The 26,353-nt window shown below is 38.0% G+C and overlaps 1 protein-coding gene and 1 pseudogene across 1 annotated transcript in view; one reads left to right on the top strand and one right to left on the bottom strand.

Annotated features, from left to right (window-relative positions):
* Positions 1 to 26,353, bottom strand: part of Map3k15 (mitogen-activated protein kinase kinase kinase 15) — a 110,124-nt gene that overhangs the window by 26,707 nt on the left and 57,064 nt on the right. The window contains exons 7-15 of the mRNA XM_070040775.1: positions 23,345 to 23,515; positions 16,760 to 16,872; positions 16,405 to 16,564; positions 14,107 to 14,257; positions 12,017 to 12,124; positions 6,789 to 6,838; positions 6,131 to 6,226; positions 4,477 to 4,564; positions 1,147 to 1,280 (exon numbers count right to left, since the gene is read on the bottom strand). Of these exons, the coding sequence (XP_069896876.1) occupies positions 1,147 to 1,280; positions 4,477 to 4,564; positions 6,131 to 6,226; positions 6,789 to 6,838; positions 12,017 to 12,124; positions 14,107 to 14,257; positions 16,405 to 16,564; positions 16,760 to 16,872; positions 23,345 to 23,515 (1,071 nt within the window). The remainder of the gene's footprint in view (positions 1 to 1,146; positions 1,281 to 4,476; positions 4,565 to 6,130; positions 6,227 to 6,788; positions 6,839 to 12,016; positions 12,125 to 14,106; positions 14,258 to 16,404; positions 16,565 to 16,759; positions 16,873 to 23,344; positions 23,516 to 26,353) is intronic.
* Positions 1,437 to 2,040, top strand: LOC138839272 (small ribosomal subunit protein uS3-like; annotated as a pseudogene).

The following is a 26,353-nucleotide window of genomic DNA, read 5'->3' as shown; positions in this document are numbered from 1 at the left end:
ACCCCCTCAGGAATATCACTTAGAGACATGTGTGCATGTATCCATCAGTACCCAGTGCTGGAGGCAGCTCTATAGCCGTGGCTCCCATTCCTATAGTCCAGGGATGATTATTTTTCATGCTATGGCCATAACTGCATATGTAGTTTCTCTACAGAAAACATTCAACAGTAAACACTGATATACTGTTGTTTAGATTTAGATGGGATATAAGTTTTCCAAGAACTGAACACTTAATAAAGTTTAAAAATGTTGAAGAAATAAATTAACAGTAATGATGGTTAGAAAAATAGCCCAAAATCCACAGGAAAGGTTGAAGAGCTGCATATTTTAAAAAAGAAAAAGTCTGTATTGGCAAACTATGACCAATCTTTTATCTTGTTTTCTAAATTCTGAAGCTTTAACTAGATTTAATTTCTGTAATGACAATCCAAGTAAATTATAACCATTTCGGTTGTTATAATGTGACAAGGGTTAGGGTGTGGCTCAGTAGTACTTACCTAGCATGCTTGAAGCCCTATGTTTGATTCTCAGTACTAAAGAAAAGCAAAGGTGCTCATCACACTTTTAAATATTTGCAAACAACTCATAAAATGTAAAACTTCAAACATAGTTGATGGGTAGGAATAGTTTTATTTTGTAATATAGTCCTCTGTAATCCACAAATCTCTGTGAAATTGTTCTATTTTCATTAATCTATTTATAAGATACAGAAAACCAAAGTCCCATAATTATAATAGAATTTTTATAACGTTTTGTGACAATGTAAGGCCACCATATAATTCTGTGGGCGTAGTTTAAATATTTAAACACTCTGCATGTTCAGTAGTGGACCTGGGATATAAGGTGTTGGATTGCCAAATGCAGAATTTGAAAGAGGACATTCCCACCCAGCGCCAGTGGCTCACATCTATAATCCTAGATACTCAGAAGGCTGAGATCTGAGGATTGTGGTTCAAAGCCAGCCTGGGCAGGAAAGTCCAAGAGACCCTTATCTCCAATGAGCCACCAGAAAACCGAAAGTGGCTCTGTGGCTCAAGTGGTAGAGCACTAGCCTTGAGTTGAAGAGCTGAGGGACAGTGCCCAGGCCCAGAGTTTAAGACCCACGGCCGATAAAAAAAGAAAGAAAGAAAGACATTGCCAACTCACTTGATGATTTTCTCTGGGATTTCTTTGATGGCTATTCGCACTTGATTGCTCAGATCTCGACCTGCATACACAATCCCATGAGTGCCTTTCCCCAAGACAATCCTCTCTCCATTTGCATCAAGGTCATACTCATACTAAAGAAAGGGGAGAAAAACAAAACGAGACATAACAGGATAAGAAAGTGTGCAACTGGTACTTGAAAAACCCTTGAAAGCCCCAAAGTTGTGCAGATGACAGTAGTACTAGGAAGTGCTTTCAAAGGTGAGAACTGGCATTATGTACTGATCTGAATGAATTTCTTAACTTGGGTGCTGCCTGAAGATGGCTAGTCTGTAATTGATGTCTGAACTATACTCACCAGGACAGAAATTGTTATCTTAGCTACCAGGGCAAGATAGTTGTTAGTGAGAAAGGTCAGCACATCCAGGAATTGACTACAGTAGTTGAGGTTTGGCTTCCTTGAAGGCTGAAAAGTCCTCAAGAGGACTTTATGTGTCATTGCCCAGGCAGAGTCTCTGCATTACAAACTCCTGGGAGGGCTTGCTACATGAAGGCCTGCTATGGTGTGTCGCAGTTCATTATGGAGGATGGGGCTAAAGGCTGTGAGGTTGTGGTCTCTGGGACACTCTAAGTCAAGAGGATTAAGTCCATGAAGTTTGTGGATGGTCTGATGATCCACAGTGGGAACTGTGTTAACTACTATGTTGAAAGTACTGTGGGCTATGTACTACTCAGACAGGGTATACTGCATATCAAAGTGAAAATCATGCTATCCTGGGACCCAAATGTTAAGACTGACCCTAAGAAGTCTCTGACTGACTATGTGAGCACTGTGGAGCCCAAAGATGAGATCCTGCCAACCATTCTGTCTCAGAACAGTCCACCTCAGAATAAAAGACTGGGAAACCAGAACTCCCTGTCATGTCACAAGCACTCCCTATAGCTTAACCGGGTCTCTTTTAACAGCAATATCTTAGGCCTGGATGCTGTTCCATAAAGACATTTTTTTTTGCCAGTCCTAGGGCTTGAACTCAGAGACTGGGCACTGTGCTTAAGCTTCTTTTTACTCAAGGATAGCACTCTACCGCTTGAGCCACAGTGCCACTTTTGTCTTTTTCTGTTTATATGGTACTGAGGAATCAAACCCAGGGCTTCATGTGTGCTAGGCAAGCACTCTACCACTGAGCCACATTCCCAGTCCCCATAAAGACATTTAATAAAATCTTGCTGGGCACCAGTGGCTCATGCCTGTAATCCTAGCTACTCAGGAGGCCGAGATTTGAGGATCACCATTTGAAGACAGACTGGGTAGGAAAGTCCATGAGACTCCAATTAATTACCAAAAAGTCAGAAATGGATCTGTGGCTCAAGTGATAGAGTGCTAGCTAGCCTTGAGAAAGAAAAAAAATCAACTAAGGGACAGTCCTAGGTCCGGAGTTCCAATACCAGCACAGGCACGCATGCACGCACGCACACATGCACACACACACAATCTTGTATAGTGACAAATATAGAAAAGTATAAAAGTTATCTCATAATTAAAAATTATAAACATATTTGAATGCCAAGAAAGTTACAATTAATAGGTTATATATTTTTCATTTAATAATGATTCTCAGTTGTTCATGCACTGATAGAGTGATCTTATGAAATGGAATTCAATACAATAGTCTAGCTCACCTTTTGCAGAGTTTTTTACCATCTAATTTCTGCAATTTAAAACTGTTTCTAAGCATGTTAAGTACCCCAAATGAGTGTCTTCCTGAATGCTCCTTATCAGTTTGTTAGGAAACAAGCCTCTTTTAGTAACCCAGGAAAGAAATGAAGGCCAATAAGAGTTAAAATTATGTTAATATAGTGGATACATTCTAGGTAGTCTTTCTCTTTTTTTCAGTCATATGGATCTAACACATGATTGTAACAATGTGGATTTACAATTAATATTGCTATTTCCCCCAAATCTAGTATCAAAAGCTGTTACTAGTACATCTGGCTGTAATCCCAGCACTCAAAAAGCGGAGGCACAAGAGATCATTACTTCAAGGCCAGGCTGGGCTACATCACACAAGACTATGTTTCATGAAAAAGAAAGAAAGCAAGGAAAGAAGGAAGGAAGGAAGGAAGGAAGGAAGGAAGGAAGGAAGGAAGGAAGGAAGGAAGGAAGGAAGGAAGGAAGGAAGGAAGGAAGGAAGGAAGGAAGGAAGGAAGGAAGGAAGGAAGGAAGAAAGAAAGGAAGGAAGGAGGGAAGGAGGGAAGGAGGCAGGCAGGGAGGAAGGAGGGAGGGAGGGAGGGAGGGAAGAAGGAATAGCCTGTAGTGGCTTTTGAATTATTTTTCCTTATGATGAAACAAAGGTGACTGTAGATTGAGCAACACTTATTTAAAGCAGAAAAAGATTAATGTATATTTCTGTTGTTTTTCATGCTTCACTGTGTCTACTTATAGAAAGTAATTTATACACCCAACTCACTGTGTGTGTGTGTGTGTGTGTGTGTTCTTGCCCATCTACTTTGAGGTATGCTCATGAATATTAAGATTACTAAAGCATCTCCATCACTGTCTGATTACTATCAATCAGCCTTCTTCATAAAGGACTTTTTTTTTCATAAAGGACTTTTTTATCTTATACCTTTCTCTGTCGCTTTCAAAGTGTATCTCATGGTTCATTTCTACAACATATTTTGATTGTAAGGTAATGATTCTAGTACTTCCAATTATTAAAATTAATCCCTTGATGTTTTCTAAAGGAAATCTCAAGAAATTTATTTCTATGTCATTTAAAAGTATAATAAAGTCACATTAAATTGCAATCAATGAGAGAACTTGACAGTGGCAAATGTGAAAAATCATGCAATATTTAAACATTCATGAAGTGGTTTGGTAACTATGGACAATTGTGTTGTCCTAAACAGCTAGTGATAATCTAACTTTCCTAAGAATTACTTAAAATTTGCTAACATTTACTATATGATATAAAAGTAGATATAACTAGAGTCTGCATCCAGCTGGCTAATTATTTCTCTTAGAGTCTCATAAATACTGCTAATTAGCTTAGAAAAAAAACTTTATCATAGATGGTACACAAAAGGAAAATTTAGTCTGTTCCATGGCCAAATTTTTGTTAAATATTTTGAGAGGAAGCCAAGGTCATAAGCTATTTCTATGGAGGCACACTGAACTAATCTCTGAGAGCAATGGCTGGTGACAGCTGTCTAGTTCAAAAGTAGTTTTAAAGATACTCAACAGAGATTTTGGACATAAAAATTGGGACTTTTTTTTAGTTAATAAAAAATGACAAAGAACTTTTCATTTCAGAGCCTTCTGTGACTCACCTCTAAGGTGTCTCCATCTGCCTCTCCCTCCAGCTCCATAGAGCTGCCCGTTCCATTGGTTAACATCTCCTTGACCAAAGAGCAAAACCTATGATAGTTAACATCACAAAGATGGTGTCCGTTAGGATGATTCTTGCTTTTGACTTTTAACTTAGCCTCATTTCATTAAATTGTACTTAAATCAAACCTTTATAACATGGAACAATCATTCCATTCCTTGATTTGATATGGTACTTTACCAATACTCACCTGAATCCTCTCTATACAGTATTCCATATTCCACCAACTGACTGGTCTATTGATTCCTAATCATCTCTTATAGTAATTCTTTTATTCTAATTCCCTCAACCTCTCAATATTTTTCAAACTTATTTTTTCCATTGGGGAAAGGATCTGAATAGACATTTCTTCACAGAAGATATATAAATGGCAAACACATGACAATATGCTCTGAATTTTGACTTGGGGAAAAACCACAGTGAGATCTCACCTCATATCTATTAGGATGGCTATAATCAAAAGGACAGACAATAACAAGTGTTGGCAAGAAGGTAGAAAACCTGAAAAATTCATACACTGCCAATGATAGTCTAGCAAAACAAAAAGTTAAACAAAAATTACCTTAAGACCTAGCATTTTGAAGAAAAAATCATGCATATTTCCTCACAAATACTTACTTGTAAACTCATAATAGCCCCAAAGTAGAAGCATCCCAAACTACCAACTGATGAAAAGATAAACAAATAATGGCATAATTACATGATGGAATAGTATTTAGCCACAAAAAGCAATGAAGTACTGATACATACTACATTATAGGTAAATCTTGAAAACACTATGCTAAGTAGAAGCTAGTCACAAAAGATCCCATACTATATAGTTCAATATATATGAAATGTCCAAAATAGACAAATTCATAAAAAGTAGACCAATGTTTGCATAGGGCTGGTGTCATGAGAGAGGAGATTGGGAGAAAATGAGGGAGTCAATGCTAATGGATACTAGGTTTCATTTAGGGTTAATTAAAATATTCCAAAATTAAAGCCAGGTGCTGTAATCCTCATGTCTGTAATCCTAGCTATTCAGGAGATTGAGCTCTGAGGATCACTGTTCAAAGACAGCACAGGCAGGGATTTTTGTGAGACTCTTTTCTACAATTAACTACCAGAAAACCAAAAGTGGCACTTTGGCTCAAAGTGGTAGAGCTTTAAGCAAAAAAGCTCAAGGACAGCACCCAGGGCCTAAGTTCAAGCCCAATGACTGACAAAAAAAATTCCAAAATTAGACTGTGGCGATAGTGGCAAAACTCTCATATACTAAAAAATATTGTTACACACTTTTAATGATTATGAGGTATAAGGATCATATCCCAGGGGCTGGGAAGGTAGCTCAGTGGTAGAATGCTTGCCTTGCATGCATGAGGCCCTGGGTTCGATTCCTCAGCACCACATAAGCAGAAAAAGCTGGAAGTGGCGCTGTGGCTCAAGTGGTAGGGTGCTAGCCCTGAGCTGAAGAACTGAGGGACAGTGTCCAGGCCCAGAGTTCAGGCCTCATGACCAACAACAACAAAAAAAGAATCATATCCCAAAGCTATACAAATAATTTTTCTGTAAGTTTTCAAATGTTACAAATATTTGAATCAGCTGTAACTCACCTTCTACACTGATCTTCAGTTGAAAAGTAGATTTGAAAGTCATCAGAATTATCATGGACATAAAGAAAACAACACCGTTCATCAAACTTGGATATGCTATAAAATTTCAAAACATAATATGAATATGTATAAACTGTAATACCGATTTGAATCATTTAGAAAATCTATTAACATATTTTCTATCATTTTACAAAGTATCAATTCATTAATCTCTTTTTTTAATGTGTGTATACCAGCACTGAGTCTTGAACTCAGGGCCTGGATACTGTCCTTAAACTTTTTGGCTCAAAGCTGGCACTCTGTCATCTGATTCACGATTCCAGCTTTTTGGTGATTAATTGGAGATAAGAGCATCTCCTGAGTTTTTCTGTTTGGGCTAGCTTCAAACTGTGATCCTCAGATCTCAGCCTTCTAAGTATCTAGGATTACAGTCATGACTCACCAGTGCTCAGTAAAAAAGTACTATTATAATGAGCCAAGAAGTTCTTACTAACCGTACATAATGAACTTCAGATAGGGAGAAAACAAATGAAAGCAATTTATTTTAGGTTTTGTTAAAAATATGAATAACACCTCTTATGATTAAGTGAAAACATTGAAGTGCACAAACTATTATTATTTATATTAAAACAAATTATATCTTCCCTTGTGTTCTTACCTTATTCCCTTAATAGAAGGAGCTGTAAAATTCCATTCATGGATTTGTTTCTGCAAGTATCAAAGACAGAACTCAGTAGTCGAAGTTTTCTTAGTAAAAGATCATTTTTGGTTTTGTTCTACTGTCAATCTATTTTATTTTGAATAGCAGCTGGGGGTTAGAGCAATATATTTTCCATAACTTGGAACCCAGAATACGTTTTTCTAATGTATTATAAAAACTAATATGTATTTTTAATCCAGTTTAGAGCAAACAATATAAACATGAAATAAATAATAATCTGAAATAGAAATAATAAGAACACAATAAATACATAGTCTTTCATCTTCTGTCAACATAGTAGACAAACTCACCTAAGTTGAACCAGCTTACCTAAGTTGAATGATTTGTAAAAATGTAAAGTGGCTCACACCTATAATCCCAGCAACTTGGCAGATAGAGATCAGGATGAGCAAGGCAAGCTTGGGGGAAAAGTTTGCATTTCAACCATTTCAACCAATAAAATCTGGGCATGGTAGCATACACCTGTCATTTCAGCTGTGGTGGGAAGAGTAAATAGGAGGACTATAGTCTAGGCTGGATGTGAGAGTAAATGTGAGATCTTATTTGAAGAATAATTTAACAACAAAAATAAGCTGGGGTGTGGCTCAAGTGATAGAATACATGACTAGCAAGCATGAGGCCTTGAGTTCAAATCCTAGCACTACAAAAATTGTTTGGAGAAGCAAGACTGTGGCAGCATTCAGCAGTCTTCATTTTGTTTTCTCCCTTGCAGTTAGATAGGGCTGACCAATGGGATGTGAACAGGAGTGATAGCTACCATCTTCAGGCTGGACCCATGAAAATTTTTATGGTAATCCTCTACCTTTTATTCCCCCAGCCACTGATAGATGGAATGGGACTCCCTGCCAATCTTTTAGATGATATGAGGCATAGACCAATTTCCAGTGTGTAACTATTGTGAACTGCTTGTTTTAGCAGTTGGCCTCCCGTGATTAAGCAAACAACTGGGGCTTCAATGTGTGTCATGAAGTACTTTCTAAAAACGATTCTGGGGAGGGTGTCGGGGGGAGATGGGGAGGGATGGGAAGGGGAAACAAAGGAGGAGGCAACAATGTTTGATAAGAAATGCACTCATTACCTTGCTCATGTAATTGTAACCCCTCTGTACGGTATTTTTACAATAAATAAAATAAAATAAAATAAAAGCGATTCTCTCCCTTTCCTATACCAAAATGCCATGCCCTTAAATTTTGCACAAAGCTAAGCTTTAGAGGAAACATCTAAAATCCAGTTTCAGATAATTTAAGGGGCCACAACAACAAAATATCATAACTACAGAAAATAATTGTTTGTGCTTGAACTCAAGGCCTGGGAGCTGTCTCTGAGCTTTTTTTTTTTTGTGCAAGGATAGCACTCTATCACTTGAGCCATACCTCCACTTCCCTGGCTTTTTGGTGGTTAAGTGGAGACGAGGGTCTCACAGACTTTTCTGATTGGGCTGGCTTTGAACTGTGATCCTCAGATCTTAGACTCCTGAGTAGCCAAGATTACAGGTGTGATCCCTGGCACCTGGATTTTGATTGCTTTTTAACAATGCATTTCTCATGTTCTTTACATTTACTCTAGAAAAGACTGCATGTGAGCCACTGACACCCAGCTTTGCAGAAAATAAATTTACCTTGGAAAGTAGATTTGGTTGGCCTGAATTTCCTTAAAACTGGTCATTGGGAGTATTTACATTATGGAAATCAGCTAATTGAAAATTAGCCTGCAATGCAGGGAGTTAGTTGTTCAACATTTCACAGCATACTACTGTCTCCTTAGTTCCAATGAGTTCCTAAATCCTTGAAATAACTAAACCAGGAACATAATCTCATTTGATAGTGATGTTACATGAAGTCACACGCATGTGGATATATACTCTTTCCACCATACATATATAGCCCACCAGGGAGGAAAATGCAACCATGTAGAAAAATGTCATTTCACTCTAGGCAAACTGCTTGTTCTTCACAATCTGCAGAATTTAAAAATTATAAATGAAAACAAATGTAAAGGATTCCTCCTAAAGTAAAAGCAATTTCTATTCCTCTCAGACATTTTCTCTGACAACAATAAGCACTTGTGCAAAGCATTTCATCAGTCAAGAAAAACTAGCATTTGTTATGTATATAGTTCTTTTCCATTTCTTATCATAGACTATATATTAACAAATACAACTAGCACATAATTACCAATGGAAAATTCTATTAAGAGCCAGTAACCACAATAGAATTCAAATGAGGCGGGCCCTTTTTGTAAAATTTCATTAACTCAAAGCCATCTTGCAAGCCAGGTGTTGGTGGCCTGAAATCTTAGCTACTGATGAGACAGAGAGGGAAAACGGCAGTTCAAGGCCAGCCCAGGAAGGAAAGTTTGCAATACTCTAACTAAAAAACAACCACCAAAATCAGGGCTGGAGGCATGGATCAAGTAGTAGAATGCTTGCCTAGAAATCATGAGGCCCTCAATTCACATACCAGTACTGAACAGCATTTAGTTTTTTCTGATACCTACTTGTCAAAATATGAGATTATGTTGCACAAATATTAATGAAATGGTAAGAATACAGAGTGACAGTGGCATCAATGGCACAAAGAAAATAAGTATGGTTGGTTTCTGGCACAGTAATTTTCAAACTGAGGACAAGGTGGTACATGGAGGGCTATGGATACAGACAAAAGGTGCAGGGTCTACTAATATTCTATTCATTGACCTGAGGTATGCTCATCTTGTCAAAATGCATTAAACTGTACATCTCTAATTTATATACTTTTCTGTGTGTATGTTATAGAGACTGAAATCCTTAAGACCAGAGTTATTTCAAATTACGTAGAGGTTTTCTTCAGAGTCTTCAATAATCCAGACTCTATATTGGCTGAGCATTTTTGAACTGAAAATATGAAATTCAAAAGGCTTTGAAATCTGAAACTTTCTGAACACTAACTCTAAAAGACTTTTGGATTTGGGAGCATTTCATACTTTCAATAACAAGTTTTTTAAAAAATACTAAAATTAAAGAAAAAATAAACTGGGCCAATGGCTTATGCCTGTAATCTTAGCTATTCAGAATGCTGAGATCTGATTGTGGTTCAAAGGCAGCCCAGGCAGGAAAATTCATGAGACTTTTATCTCCAAAACTACCAAAACTACCAAAAATAGTAGAGGTGTGGCTCAAGTGGTAGGGTGCTAGCCTTGAGCAAAAAGCTGAGGACAGTGTCCAGGCCCTCAGTTCAAGTCCCAGAACCAGCACAAAAATAAAATTAAAAAGAAAAAGAAATGCACCTTTTTCAAATGAGATATAGCTATATGAAATCCATGTATATACTTCATTGTAGCTTGGTTTTCTCACGCATGCACTCAAACATTTAATGTACACCTTGCAAGAAAAAAATGCAAGCACATCATTGCATGCAGCTCATCTTCACTAATGGCTGTTGACTCTACTTTGAGTGATAAGAAGAACTGCTCCAGTGGTAAATATTGGACAAGGTTACTGGCCTTCACTTGAGATATTATCACTGTATCTGATAAGGTGTTTTTAATATGGATTTGAGTCTCTGTTTGTTCTATGATGTTGCATTTTATTTGCAAAGATAGTGCTTATTTTTTAGCTGATTAGAACATAATCATTCACACTATTACTTTCAGGAAGAAAAATAATCTTCCCTTGCCAAGTTAACGGCATAAGTCTTCTCATACTCCATGGAAACACATGCAAAGCAAGCAACTTTCTACCACATGGAAACACATGCAAAGCAAGCAACTTTCTACCACATGTACCAAAGGTACTGTGTTTCTTTATTACTGCAAAATTTATGAAAGAGAAAAAACTGATGAAGTACTTTAGATAAAGAAGTGAAAATTGTTCCATTACTACAAGACATCAGACCCAGGCCAGATTTTTGACAATCTCTCCAATGAGAATTACAATCTCATGCCTCCTGTATAGTTGGTATAAGTACAAATTAGAATGGTATAAATATGATAGTAATGATGAAAGTTTTAAACAGAAGTGCCCTTGAATCAAGCAAGCCTATTTCTAGGAATCTCTGCTCCTACTGTGGCAGAGTAGATCTGCTAGGATATGCTGGCAAGAGTGAAAAAAGTAAACTTTCATATGTATCAGTAAGGAAAAGGTGAAATAGTTGGGCATAGTAGTGCACACCTGTAATTACAGCACCCAGGAAGATGAAGCAGGAGGATCATAAATTTGAGGCCAGTCTGGGCTACACAGTGAGTTTGAAGCCAGTCTGGGCTATATAGTGTAACCCTGTTTCAAAAGAAAAAACATATAAGTTCATCTAGACCTGGAGATAAATCATATGATATGGAAAAATAGGAATTATGACATTTAAAAATCAGGTAGATTGGGGTGTGGAATGGGATAAACTACCCATGATGTATGGAGAGTTAAAATGTTTTGCAAAACAATCAATGCATGCTGTATGATAGCATTGTAATGTTAAATCATTGTGTATAAATGTATATATGATACATATATACATTAAACATACATAATTGAGTATAGAGAAAGGCTTCAGAGATAGCCAACATATCACTGGGGATGGGGATGAGAATGGAACATGGATAATGTTTGAGGAATATGAAGTAACTTTCTTTAAATATTTCCTGCTTACTTCCTTATGGTTTAACTTCTGAAGAACAAAACTTCACTTTATATAATATGCATACATACACACACTTACATACCACATATAGTCTCCTATATGTATCTCCATAGATACATACATATACACATACATACATAAAAATGAAGAAATCTCTTTCTTTTCACTTTTTTGTGCTGGTCCTAGGGCTTGAACTCAGAGTCTGGGTGCTATCCCTGAGCTTCATTTGCTCAAGGCTAGGACTCCACCACTTGGGCCACAGTGCCACTTCTGGCTTTTTTCTAAGTAGTTTATTTGAGATAAAAGCCTCACTGACTTTTGTGCCTCATTTTTAACCATAATCCTCAGACCTCAGCCTCCTGAATACCTAGGATTGCAGGCATGAACCACCAGCACCCAGCTTTTTCTTCTTTTTTGCATCTGTGATTCATTCAGAAGTCAATTAAGCATGGGTACCTTTCTTTCCAGTCTTACCATATAGACTGAACTGCTTTGAAATGGAGTCCTTAATGGATAATACAGAAGAAAGAACTGTAGATAATTTGTCTCTCTTACCATTTCCGTGGGTGAGACATGCCACAAAGAAACCACTCTCTCCTCAACTTCATTGTTGACAGAAACATAAGAAGGCTGGTAAACCTTGGTTGGTTCTATCACCAGAACCTAAAATGTGAACAGATTAATATTACTCCTGGGGATGTGAAATTGGAACCCTGCCCAGTGAAAAAGTGGGAAGATTTGCACTTAACAAACACTTATGGAGGACCAACTATGCCAAGCATGGCTCTAGGGGCCAGGGCTTCAGCAGGGCATACAAGTCACTGCCTATAGGAGGGCTGAGCTCTAACGAGGCAGACACAGCAACAGGGCTGCGAAATTCAGTGCTACGTAACAATTTAAAGAAAATAAGAAAGAAGGGGGAGCATTTTTCCAGACAGATTAAGAAAAGCATATCTGAGGAGACTACAGAAGAAAGAGGTAGCTTACAAGTTTTGTTTTTGTTTTTAATTTGTACCAGTTCTGGGGCTTGAACTCAGGGCCTGAGTACCATCCCTCAGCTTTTTTTTGCTCAAGGCTAGTGCTCTATGACTTTAGCCACAACTCCACTTTTGAATCTTTTTTTTGGGAAGTTTACTGGAGATAAGAGTCTCACGGACTTTCCTGCCTAGGCAGGCTTCAAACCATGATGCTCAGATCTCAGTCCTCCTAATAGCTAGGATTATAGGTGTGAGCCAACAGTGCCTTGTTAAGGTAACAATTTTCAAGAGAAATAGAAAGTAAAGTCGATAGTCAGCAGGTATAAAGTGTGTGTACATGAAAAGAGATGAAAAGTGAGTGATGTTTCCATTAATAAGGTGTCATTTGGTTAAGAGAGAGGAAGAAAGGGGAGAGAAGGAAGAGAAGGAGGAGGAGGGAAAGAGAGACAAGAGCAGGTAGAAAGATGGAGTGGGTGAGACAGGGATGAGGGGAGAAAAAACAAATCTCCAAAACAAATGAAGCACTATGTTTAAGATTGCTAAACCTGAGTAGAGCTTACACAGAATCTGTTTTGTTACTGGTTTGTACCTTGTAAGTTTGAAGTATTTCATAATTAAAAGGAGATTTTAAAATGTATTACCCAGGAACAAAATAATTATTATTTCCAACAATTTCATCTTTTATTAGATGTTTAGTGAAATTCTTAAAAACTGCATGCTCACAAAATCTTGTGGCATAAATATGAAACAAAATTATTGAAGCGTAATTTCCAAAGCATTTAGAAAGCTTAGCAATGACTCCTTATAAGATGATTGTAACATTGAAACAAAAACTCAATGCAAAGCTAAAAGCAATTCTTCCTTTTCAATAAAATTTTACTATTGATTAGTGCCACTAATCAACATTAAGATACAAACCAAAGTTTAATACAAGACAGCTTCAGAATGTACTTTTTCACTATGAGTATATTTTGATCAGTCTTAGAGCTTGAACTCTTTTATTCAAGGCTGAACTTCCACCATTTGAGCTACTTCTGGCTTGTTTTTGATAGTTTATTGGAGAAAACAGTCTTGTGGGCTTTCCTGACCAGGCTAGCTTTGAACCGGAATCCTCAGATCTGAGCCTCTTGAGTAGCTAGGCTTATAGGCATGAGCCACTACCACTTGGCTACTACTAGATTTTTAGAGCAGTGTCTCCACCTTGGGCCTATTAACATTTTTGACCGGTAACTCCTTATTATCCTATGCATTGTGGGATGCTTACCAGCCATTCCAGTTGCTCCAGCTAGCAGCACAGCATCTTCTACCCCAGTTTTGACAACTCAAAATGTCATAAGACATTACCAAATGTCCCTTGGGGGACAAAAATCACTCTTAATTGAGAACTACTATTTGATATGGCTACTTCCCAAGGAGTTAACACATGGCTTGCTTGGTCTCCATAGGAATCATGGTTATCCTCACATAAATTGTTCTACAACTTTCTTCCTTTCTGAGCATTAATAATTCAACAGCACTAATCCAAATTTCTTTGGTCTAACTTAAAGAATCTGAGGCTAGACACGTAGCTCAGTAGTATATTACTTGCCTAGTATGTACAAGACTCTAGGTTTAATCCCCAGCACCTCAAAACAATCAAACAAATTAACCAGATTTAGAATATCTTACCGGAAATCTGAGTCCATGAGTAATTCCATTGGTTGCTTCAAAAATTATATCTAGCCAGAAGTTAAGTTGTTCCTGCCTGGGGGAATGTTCAGTATTGGATTTTTTATAGCGTTGAATTAATAACAAGTTCTGAACTAATGACCTCAGGTACCTGGAAAAGTCAGAAACCCTATGTTAGTCTTAAAGAAACTGAATTCAGGTCTACTAGCTTTTTAAAAGAAACTCCCTAAAACTTTTATTTACTTAATTTCATATTATATTATGATTGTCTCAGAAATAATCATTTGCAGCCACACAATGAAAAGAAATCCATACAGTAGGCAGAGTTAGTCCAACAGAATTATAAAGCATGTAATTTGGCCAACATCAGACCCAATCACAGTGATTGGAAAGCATATGCTAAATGGGTCATGTTACTGTTGTTTTTGTGTTCCAGTCCTGGGGCTTGAATTCAGAGCCTGGGCACTGTTCCAGGCCAAAGGACAGTGCCCAGGTCTAGCATTCTACCCCTTGAGCCATAGCTCCACTTCCAGCTTTTTAACTAGTTTATTGGAGGTAAGAATCTCATGAACTTTTCTGTCCAGGTTGGCTTCAAACCATGATCCTCAGATGTCAGTCTCCTGAGTACCTCTCACAGGTGTGAGCCTCCAGTGCCTGGCTCATATATTAAATGTTTTAAATAACAAAAGCAAGTAGCTTGAAAGTAAAAGTGATTACAAAATGGCAATATTTAAAATCCACTGTCTTTTCTTTTATAAAACTTTTAATTTGAGGGATTTTTAGATTCACATGAAGTTGCGAAGAAAAAATGCTGAGAGAACTCATATGCCCTTGATCTATTTAACCATGATGGCAACATTATAGTACAGTACCACAATATGGTGTTGCTGTTGATATACAGTAGAGAACATTTCTATCAGCACAAGTCCCTCATTTGGTCCTCCTATAATCACACCATCCGTTTGCATCCTCTCCTTTATTCCTACCAATCACAAATGTGAAACTTGTTGTCATATTATTTATTTTATATGATTAGGATCTGACCAGATAGACTTTAGCATTATGAAGTCTTGACTCTGCCTATACCTTTCCTGTCTTTGAGAACTTTCTGAAATATAGCTGCCAGGCAGTGGTATTCCATCCTCTCTTGTACTAAATAGGAATAATCCACTGAATACATTAAAGTATTATATTTGCTCTTTGAAGATGAAGTCTAGAGTTACCAGTGACGGCAGACTAGCCGTAAACTCCAAGCTGACTTGCGTGGGTACTCAGCAGTCCTCAAAATGCTACACATTCCAAAGAAAGGTCTGACCTTGACTGGATACTGAAACACTGACTCTAAGCCCCTGGAATGTCCTTCCTGCTAAAAGTATAGTACTTTCTAAAAGCCTTGGCCCATGCTAGACAGTTTATGCATACAATATGACTCATGGTGGAAGCTTTGGGCCACATACATTTTGTCAGTTTGACCTCTGGAAAGGCAAGGTATTACGCTCAGCCACAGGCTCATACCTATAATTCTACCTATTCAGGAGGCCGAGATCTGAGGATTGCAGTTGGAAGCCAGCCAGGGCAAGAAAGTCTGTGAGACTCTTATCTCCAATTAAGCACCATAAAAGCTAGAAGTGGAGTGGTAGTTCAAGTAGTAAAGCACTAACCTTGAGCTTGCTAAGGGACAGCACCCAGGCCCTGAGTTCAAGACCCAGGACTGGCAAAAAAACAATCAGCTGCTTGAACATTCCATAGCCACCTACTATATTAGACATCTGAGTGTAGCCTCAGCAATATGTGTTTAAATCAACACAAGTGATTCTGATGTATAATAAAGATTGAGAGCCACTGATAAAGAAAAATATCCTGCAACTAGCTTTTCTTATTCTATAATAAAGCATGAACACATGTCTGCATAATGGCTACATCAGAGCTGTGTCATCATTTTATTAACCACACTGTGTGTGGTTTTTGTAAGGGTCATCGTTTTCTTGGTGTGCTTTTGATAGCTCTATCACAGGCTTTCTAAAAGATGCATGGATAAATACCAGTACAAATAAATATTTTGCTCTTGAGGAGTTAGACAAGCTGAAGAAAATAACAGGATTGATAGTCTAATTTCAGAGATAGAAAGCACAGGGCCATTATTCTGTGCATGTATGCATCTTTCTCTCCATTTACATGAAAGCAACAAGCCCCTTGGAGCCATTATGTCTTCTCTAACTGCTTTAATGAAGAAGTCAGAAGGAGAAATATGGCAGTTGCTACTCTTTTGTGAAGGTCAGATTTGGAGATGGGACTTACCAGACTGGCGGTTTCAGTTTGAACAATCTCTCTGCTGCCTGGACTGCCTTCCCGATGTCACTGGCCAACATGCTGACAGTGAAGAACTGACCCACATCCCAGTAATTGTTCATTTTCTCCAAGCTCCCTTTTCTTCCCAACAGACTGTTCAGACGAACACCTTAAGAATTTGAATTTTAAATAGTCATGAAGATCTTTCTGTTATACCATGCAAGCCTTTAAGTGGAGGATAAGCAGATGTTTTATTTGGGCTGCTGTCTAGAAAGTAACTCTTCCTTTTGAAAAATATTCATAAATTAAAATATTAAGTTAGTGTGACCAAAGTACGAACATTGGCAATAATGAACAGTGTTACCTATTTTCCTCAGTTCAATGGAAGTTTCAAACTGTTGACCAGCAACTATCAGCAAAACTGCAAGGTTAATTCCTGAATAAAGGGAAGACTGGAGTTCAAATCCTTTGCGATACCTGTAATTACAAAACCATCAAATTTTTTATCAGATTTTATTGTATTACAATGTATAGATAACAGTACAAAATGTGTAGATAATGGTACAAACTATCTTCTCATGAGCATATATATTACTCTAATTTATTTATTTATTTTATTTATTTATTTTTGGTCTGGTTGTGGGGCCTGAACTCTGGGCCTGGGCACTGTCCCTCAGCTCTTCAGCTGAAGGCTAGCGCTCTACCATTTGAGCCACAGCACCACTTCCGGCTTTTTTCTTTTTGCTTATGTGGTGCTGAGGAATCGAACCCAGGGCCTCATGCATGCAAGGCAAGCGCTCTACCACTGAGCCACCTTCCCAGCCCTCTAATTTATTATTTTTTACAGTTCTCTCCTTTACCTTGATGAACAGTCACATACAACTCTCAAATATGTTGGAGTGTGTGTGTGTGTGTGTGTGTGTGTGTGTGTGTGTGTGTGTGTGTGTGTGTGTGTGTGTGTGTGTGTGTGTGTGTGTGTGTGTGTGTGTGTGTGTGTGTGTGTGTGTGTGTGTGTGTGTGTGTGTGTGTGTGTGTGTTTGCATGCTCATGCTAGAACTGGGGTTTGAACCCAGGGGCCTTGTACTTTAACTTGGCTTTTTCACTCAAGGCTGGTACTCTAACATTTGAGTCACACTCCGCTTCTGGCTTTTTGGTGGTTAATTGGAGATAAAAATCTCACAGACCTGGGTGCCAGTGGCTCATGCCTATAATCCTAATTACTAAGTAGACAGATCTGAGGATCACGGTTCAAAGCCAGCCCAGGCAGGAAAGTCCATGAGACTCTTATCTCCAATAAACCACCAGAAAACTGGAAGTGGCGCTGTGGCTGAAGTGGTAGAGCACTTGAGCTGAAGAGCTGAGGGACAGCATCCAGGCCCAGAGTTCAAACTCCACAACCTACCAAAATAAGTCTCACAGATTTTTCTGCCTGGGCTTGCTTTGAACCACAAACCTCAGATCTTAGCTTCCTGAGTGGCTAGGATTACAGGTAGGGGCTATTTTAAAACACTAGGGAGTTTTATATTCTTTTTTATAAGGCTTATATTTTTATTAGAAAAGCCATAATAAATATATATAGAAATCACATTAAAGCATACAAGAGACTTTTAAAGTATAATCCTACTCCCAAAAGATAGCCATAGCTTTATGTGCAATTCCCATTTTAAAATTTAGACTACTAGCAACCCAAATGCCTCACAATAGATATGTGGATCCAAAAAACGTGATACTATATACAATGGAATTTTACACAGCCATTAAAAAGAATAAAATAATGTCATTTGGAGGGAAATGGATGGAACTCAAACAGATGGTGTTAAGCAAAGGAAGCCAAGATCAGAGAGACAAATGTCCCATGTTCTCTCTGATATGTGGAAGTTAGATCTAAAACACACTGGAATATGACAAATTACACAGGCTTTAAGATATTCACATGAGGATAGTCTTAGGAGAGAATCACAAAGATACAATGCCCAAGTGCCTCTTCATATGTATATAAAATATACATACTGAAATAAACTCCAAAGATACCAAACCAAGGACTTTTTTTCTTAATTTGTTTTTTCTCTCTGATGATTCTGTATCCTTTACCTTATATACAGTGTATTCACATGCATATCTGTGGAGGGTGAGAGGAGGGCATAGAATCTGAGGGAAAAAAGGTGAAAAGTGTAACAGTGGAGCGCAAGGGACATTGACGAAAGAAAACTATACAACTCATAGGTAGAGATGGAAGGGAGGAACTGCGAGAGAATGAGGGAACAAATGACACATGAAAATGTAATTCCTGTCTCTGCATATCACTTCTGTAATAACAGTAAATTAATTTAAAAATTTAGACTACTGTTGCACAGTGAATATTTTTATTACACAGAAATGGCATCAATCATTCTCTTTTTGCATGCCATTTGTGTGCTTGCTTATAGCACAATGTGAAATCAGTTCTTCATGCAGGAAGCCATAATTCTAGCATCTCAGACCTCAAATACTTATCTGGGCAGTGGCATATAAGGTGAAAGGGGTAGAGATATATCACATTAGGATAAAGAATAAAATACAAAACAGGGAACATGGGCTAGGTATGATGGTACATGTACATAATACCAGCAATCAGAAGACAGGCAGAAGGATCACAAGTTCCAGTCCAGGCTGGGCTACACAAGGAGATCCTGTCTCAAAAACAAAATCTAAAACAAAACAAACAAAAAACTACCTCAAATCTAGGAGTGTCATTTTTATACAAAAAGCTTACAGGTTCATTTTAACTCTCAATTCTTTCCTACACATAAAAATTTCTCCTCCATGAGGAAGTATGACTATTATGTTAAGAAAAAATGATTTAGTCAATTAAGTAATACCTATAATTGACACTGTTAGAACTAAGGACTTGCAAGCCAGGAGTAATTTATTATGCATTTGACAAGAGAATTCTACAATAAAATATTAGTTCTTGAGGGGAAAAGTTAAGTCAGCTAACATGTGACTTTATGAACTTTGGAGTATAACACAAATACCACCCAGCAGATCAGAGGACAAACCTCCCCCTCCCATACCCATATAGTACGTTCTGAGAATGCTTTATCATAATGGATTTTTTTCATTTTTCCACAATGAAAAGCTATACTGAACGGTGCTGCCTGGGCTTCTCACCATGTCTTCTCACAAAACTTTCAGAATCAAGAAGTTTTGGGCCAAGAAACAAAAGCAAAATTGCTCTACTCCCCAGTGGATTTGGATGAAAACTGGCAACAAAATCAGGTATAACTTCAAGAGAAGACACTGGAAGAGAACCAAGCTGGGTCTGTAAAGAATTGTACCAGATGCCCACATATTTATGCTCTACCATGAACCAGTCAAGCTGAAATGACAATACTGCCTGGATTGACAGGCATTTTTTAAACTGGTTTTTCTTTAAGAATGGGCATAGTAATAAATATGTAAAAATTTACATTTGAAAGAAAAGTTATACTGAGAAGGCAAAGGATGTTCTTCTCCATAAGTCACACAGTACTCATTCAGGGGCAGAAATCATTTCAACTGCAACAGGATTACAGTACTAGATTTGCCATTAACCATCCTTATAAACTTGGATCACCCACCCACCTCCTTGGGCTGCATACTCCACATCTGTATTCCAGAGGGTATCATCCAGAGCAAATGTGTTATAATCAAAAGGCAAAGCTATCTTTGTTCCCCATACCTACCACCACTACCTTCTGAGTAGGTGGAGAGAAACTCCTATGATTTGTATGAAGGAGCTGTAGATAGTGATTTCCTGACCTGGATGTTGAATTCTTGGCCACTCAAATGGGAACATAGCTTACTACTTTGGCTCTATCAAACAGACTTCCATTCAAAACTCTGAGTGCCTTGTCTCTATCATACAGTGATTAGGTACTACTAGATAATAAATAAGAATAAAAGAAGGTCCTAGTTTTCCAAGAACGTATACTATAAAGGAAGGGATAAGGCACACACACAATGAGGGAAAATACCCAGAAGAATGAGAGAAGGACAAAACCACAAAAATCCAAATACAGAGAAGTTCACAGGGAGACCCTAAATATAAGAGATATAAAAACTCTAGAAACTGGAGACGTGACATGAAGATGGTCAGAAATGTACTAACAATGATGTGGAAAAAGAAACTGTGATAAAAAATAATGACATGAGCTGCACTTTGGGAAATCCTAAGGAACTATAGTTTAGTCAAACACATACCAAGTAGTAGAAGACAGGGCTGAAGGTATATTGTAGAAAATTTTCAAAGCATTTTCAAAGAATGGTGATCTCAAAGTCTGACTTTCATATAATAGGGAATGGAGCTCCATGTGGAATTTTGATTTTTTTGGAGGAACAAACTGTAAATCTATGAAGAATGGACTGAAGAGACACCAAACAGAGAAACTATGTGGGATACTATTAGAACATTTCTAGTAAAAAAGTAAGAGATGGCAGTGACTAGGGCAGGTGGTGGTAATGAGAAAAGATTGGAAAGGAGTAAGGGAAGAGTCACAGAAGGGCTAGAAGTGGGCACTGATTATATGGGGAGTCACATGAGTTAGAGGAAGCAAGCATTAACTGAATGTTTAAGCCTGGGCAGGTAAACAGTGGTAGCTAGAAAGCAAGGTATTGGAAACTCTGCCTTGTGGAGAGGAGGAAATGACTTCAGTTTTCAACACTGTGACTCTTCAATACCCATATCATTTGAGGTATAACTGGTGGGCAAAGAGGAGGGCTATGTAGCACCACAACTTAGTAGAGAGTTTGGGCTACAGATATCCTGGTATGGGTACCAAGGCATCAGACTAGCCAGAAAACATGTGTGGCTAGACAAAGGGTGGCAGAGGACAGAGTGTCATGCTTGGAAGAAGAGGAAGGTGGAAGGCTAAGAGAGGAGGTAGAAGGAGAAGAGGGCAAGAGGAAGGAGTGCAAACAATTATAACTGAGAGCCAAAAAAGAGTAATGTCAAGAGCTTTTCTGAGAGAAACGGCTCCATTATCAAATCATATCCTATCTATATATTCATATGTATGTATATAGGATAAGATATACACAATATATAAGATATATATATGAGATATGGTGTATATATATATATATATATATATATAATCATTTTCATCACTAATATCCTGGTTCAGGTCACCAGCAACACTGAATTACTGCCATAGTCTCTGCTTCTTTGTTCTTGCTCCTGTGGCAGATGGTTTAATGGACAAAAATTTCTTTCATCTCAATATGACTTTGAAGTTCTAATCATACAGAGATGGAGTGTATTAATCTATTCTTTCACTTGGGCAGGTCATGTGACTCAATTTGATCAATAGCATATAACAGAAGTAACTTCATGTGAGTTCTTAAACCTATGTCCCAGAAGAAGCCTCCTGGCTCCAACCTTCACACTCTGGTACCAGGAAATAAAGCTGGTCGACTGGTACCTGAATCATATCACCAGTCAATACCAACTGCCAAATGTTATTATATAAGGCCATCTTGGATCTTCTAAGCTCTGCCTTCTCCTCTAGCTGATAGCAACTTTCAGAGTGAGCTTGGACAAAGCCAGAAGAGGAACTGCTTGGAAACTCCACAGAATCATGAGAAACTATGGTTTGAAGTCATTGACTTTTAGGGTTGTTAGACAGCAGGCCATAGCTGAGACATTTTAAAGACATACTTTGCACAACAGTGAGACTATTCCTGCTAAAATGCATGGCAGATACTATCAATCCTCTGCTCAGAGTCCTCCAGAGATGGTTCCTTCCTGCTCAAGAGCAAAAAGATGTTTCTTCCCTCCTGTCTCAAGCTATCTTCCTTCACATCCTTTGCATAGTCCTTACCTTTCACACTTTTTCCTTGGATTCTGTCTCTGCTGTTTTCTTTGTCTAGAACATCTGCAAGGCTCACTACCTCATTAACTTTATTATTATTATTATTATTATTGTTGTTGTTGTTGTTGTTGTACTGGTCCTGGGGCTTGAACTCAGGGCCTGGATGCTGTCCCCTAGCTTTTTCACTGAAGCCTGGATCTCTATAACTTGAGCTATACCTCTACTTTGGGCTTTTTTTTGGTGGTTAACTGGCAATAGAAATCTCAAGGACTTTCCTGCCTGGGCTGGGTTCAAACTGCCGTGAACCACTGGTGCCCAGCTTAAACTTTATATTTGTATTCACTTTTACTGACCACCCTGTTTAAAATTGCTCTCTGTCTGCTTAACTTCTCTCCATAAGCCTGATCATAAGCTGAAATTCTTTTGCTTTAAAAAAAATAATTTTGGGCTGGGAAGGTGGCTCATGATAGAGTGCTTGCCTTGCATGCCTGAGGCTCTGGGTTCGATTCCTCAGTACCACATAAGAAAAAAGAAAAAAGCCGGAAGTGGCGTTGTGGCTCAAGTGGTAGAGCACTAGCCTTGAGCTGAAGAGCTGAGGGACAGCGCCCAGGCCCAGAGTTCAGGCCCCACGACTGGACCCAAAAAATAATAATTTTATTGTTATTCTTAAGGTATAGAGGGGCTATCATTTCATAAGAAATTCTATAAATTTTACATTATTTGTTTGTCTGATTTTCCTCACCAGCAATGTAAGGGGTCTCTAAGACTGTTAAGACTCCTGGCCCCATCTAGAAAATTCTCTGGCCCAGAGAAAGCCCTCAATAAACATTTGTTGAATGAATGAAGGAAGGAAGGAATGAGCAACTCACTGGAAAGACAATGCCCCAAAGGTGGTCGACAAGATTCTTGAAGGGGTAGCTGAGAGGGATCATGCTAAGTCTCTATCCTGCCTCATACATGAGTAAACATGGAAGTGTGAATAGCAGCAAACCCTGGTTTTCATGGTTTTTCTCTCAGAAAGGGGGATCTGGAAATTCTTCGAACACATTTATTGTAATTTTTCACTAGGGAAAAGTCCTGTGTGCTCAGTCTCTGTGATTCTGTTATTTGCTATTTACCATGCAATGGCACTGTCTCGGCTTTCATAATCTTCATAGTCGGAATCCAGGAAGATGTCCTTGTAGATCCTTCCACACAGGCAGAACATATCAGGGGCTGGGTGATCACAGCTCTGTAGAATCTGGAGCATGACCTGAAGAGCCTTCTCCCGGTCACCTTCAGTATTTCTCCTGAAAGATACATGGTATGAGACAATAAACATCAGAATCAAGACCAATATACATATACATAAACATATACATATACATATGTATTTGTTCTGCGCAAATACTGGCTAAAAGGCTCTACTCTACCAGGAAAAGTTTCCAAATAAGATTTCCCTTTTCATTTTCAAATGTAGCAAGTGTTGAAGATCTGTGCCAGTAAATCTCATATATGTGTTCTCAGTACCTATCTGATTTTATTTTTAACAAACATATCATAAAAATGATAAATTAGACAGGAAAGGGAAAGTGATATAACAAAAGACTTGAAAATCATAACAACCAAAGGCAGTGTTATATATTGTCCTGATTGTGAGTTAATTGTTTAACTCATGTAAAATAAATGAAAAAAAGAAAAATAAGTCAGGCTGAGAAGGTGGCTCAGTGGTAGAGCACTTGCCTTGCATGCATGAGGCCCTGTGTTCGATTCCTTAGCACCACATAAGCAAAAAGAAAAAAGCCGGAAGTGGTACTGTGGCTCAAGTGGTAGAGCGTTAGCCTTGAGCTGAAGAGCTGAGGGACAGTGCCCAGGCCCAGAGTTCAGGCCCCACGACCGGACCCAAAAAAAAAAAAAAAAAGAAGTGAAAAAAGGGGAAATATAAACACTGACATCGAAGAACTATCATTAATTTTTAGGTTTGATACCATAGCTGTGATTGCTTTATAAAATTGTCTAACTTTTAGAGAGACATACTGAAATATCTATGACTCATAATGAATCTATTGCTGGAGTATGAGGGCAAAGAAGCAATGAGGGAAACAATGACATGAAGTGATAATTATCCAAGTGACTATGAGTACAAGGAGGTCATTAGTTATAGCAGTAGTTAGTGGTATGTGTCAACTTGAATAGGCTAATGGATGCCAAGATAGTTGTTAAATATTTTTTCTGAACACATCTATGAAATTTACATTAAATCATTAGACTAAGATTTTTCTTCCTCCAATGTAGGCTGGTACCATCTAAATCACTGAGACCCAAAGGCTGCATTTTTCTACTCTTTCTTCTCTCTCTCCCTTTCCTTATCCCCCTTCTCCATTTCTTCTGTGTCCCCCTCTCTTTTCCCCCACCCCCACTTTTCCTCCTTTCTTCCTCCTCCTCTCTCCTTGAGGTCAGATATCCATCTTCTCTTGTCTCTACCCTGAGATACTGAAGCTGCTGGTACCAGGCTTTCAGACTCTAGGACTCAAACCAATGTCACCCCAAGTTCTCAGGACTTTGGAGTCAGACTGAAGTGTACCACTGGACTGCCTGGGTCTCCAACTTGTACTCATTAGACTTTTCAGCCTCCACAATGGCATAAACCAATTTCATAATTACTTCTTATATCTCTCTGTATCCTACTGATCTCTGTTACAAAGAAACATACTTACAATTACACTATTTTCTACTTTTAAATATATTTGAAAATTTACATGACAAAACAAAAAATTTAATAGGCACCATCCTGACTCAACAATCCCCCTTCTAGAACCTGTAAAATTGAATTTTTTTGGTAGCACTGGGGTTGGAACTCAGGGCCTGGCATTTGTTAGGCAGGGACTTTTACCACTTGAGACACATACACACAGCCTGTATTACTTTCATTGTGTTCTTCTGGATAGTGTCTCATGTTTTTGCTCAGAGCTAGTCTCAAATCATGAACTTCCTAGACATCCTCCCACACAGCTGGGAACTTAGGGGCACACCACCACATCTGCCTTGTTGGTTGAAATAAAGTTTTGCTAACTGTTTGCGCAGGATGATCTAGAGCCATCCATAATTCTTTACATCTCCACCTCCGAAGTAGCTGGAATTACAGTTATATGCACCATGCATGATCTAGAGATATTTTTCCAATTTTTAACAAAATGTTTGTTATGGCACTTTCTTGCAAAAGTGAGGAACTGGATATAATTAACAGGAAAATATCAACACATGTGTTTTGTAACAACCAGACTATGGGATACAATGCAGCCCTTAGAAAGGAGATACATATGTGATTATATAGAACAATATCCATTATATTATATGAAAAAAGGACTGTTGAACTAAATAAATATGATCCTATAATTTGAAATAAATACTCATACACATACATTTATGTACATAGACAAAAGTCGGGAAGAATACCTATTAAAATGCTCAGAAATACCACTTTGTATATATCCTAATATATACAAAGTGGTCCTATGCATGTGCTGCTAATAACTACTCTAATAACTAAATGAAGAAATTATCCATTTTAATTTCTCAGTAATTGTACCATAGAATTTCTTATACTTTCTTTCCTGAAGACATGTACTTTAAAAATCTACAGCATCATTCAAGAAGACAAGAGTAGTACCTAAAACAGACTTTCTCAACCAGGGCTCCACAATAGAATGAAACCCTGAAATTTTATTTGATTATTTAAGTGACTATTGTCTTAATTCTTCAAAGATGTCACATGGCTAGCCCCATTCTTCATACAAGAGAAGTTTGTTCATTTTACACAATGGTTGCCATAGGGCATTAGAGCTTAATTCTCTTGTTGGAAGTCAGTTCTGGCTGAGAAGGGCTAATCTAGACACTTGGCATCCTTCTAGAAGATTGCAATAATTAGGGCTGTATTTTGACTCTAGCCTTTTCCATTTTCTACTTTGGTTCATTAGCTGTATAAAGAATATTTCATTGTGATATTTCCATCTACATATACAGTGTATCCCCTCAATCTCATTCCTTCTCCACTGCCCCACTTTCCCTTTCTCTATTAAAAATTAGCTTGCATAACGTATATAAGGAGTTTCCTTGTTACAATGTGCTACCATCAATCTCACCCCCTC

Source organism: Dipodomys merriami, unplaced genomic scaffold (assembly GCF_024711535.1).
Source record: "Dipodomys merriami isolate MVZ:Mamm:240054 unplaced genomic scaffold, mDipMer1.0.p SCAF_3, whole genome shotgun sequence".
NCBI lineage: Eukaryota > Metazoa > Chordata > Mammalia > Rodentia > Heteromyidae > Dipodomys > Dipodomys merriami.
Note: the sequence above shows the minus strand (reverse complement) of the source record. Positions and strands in the feature narration are given on the sequence as shown.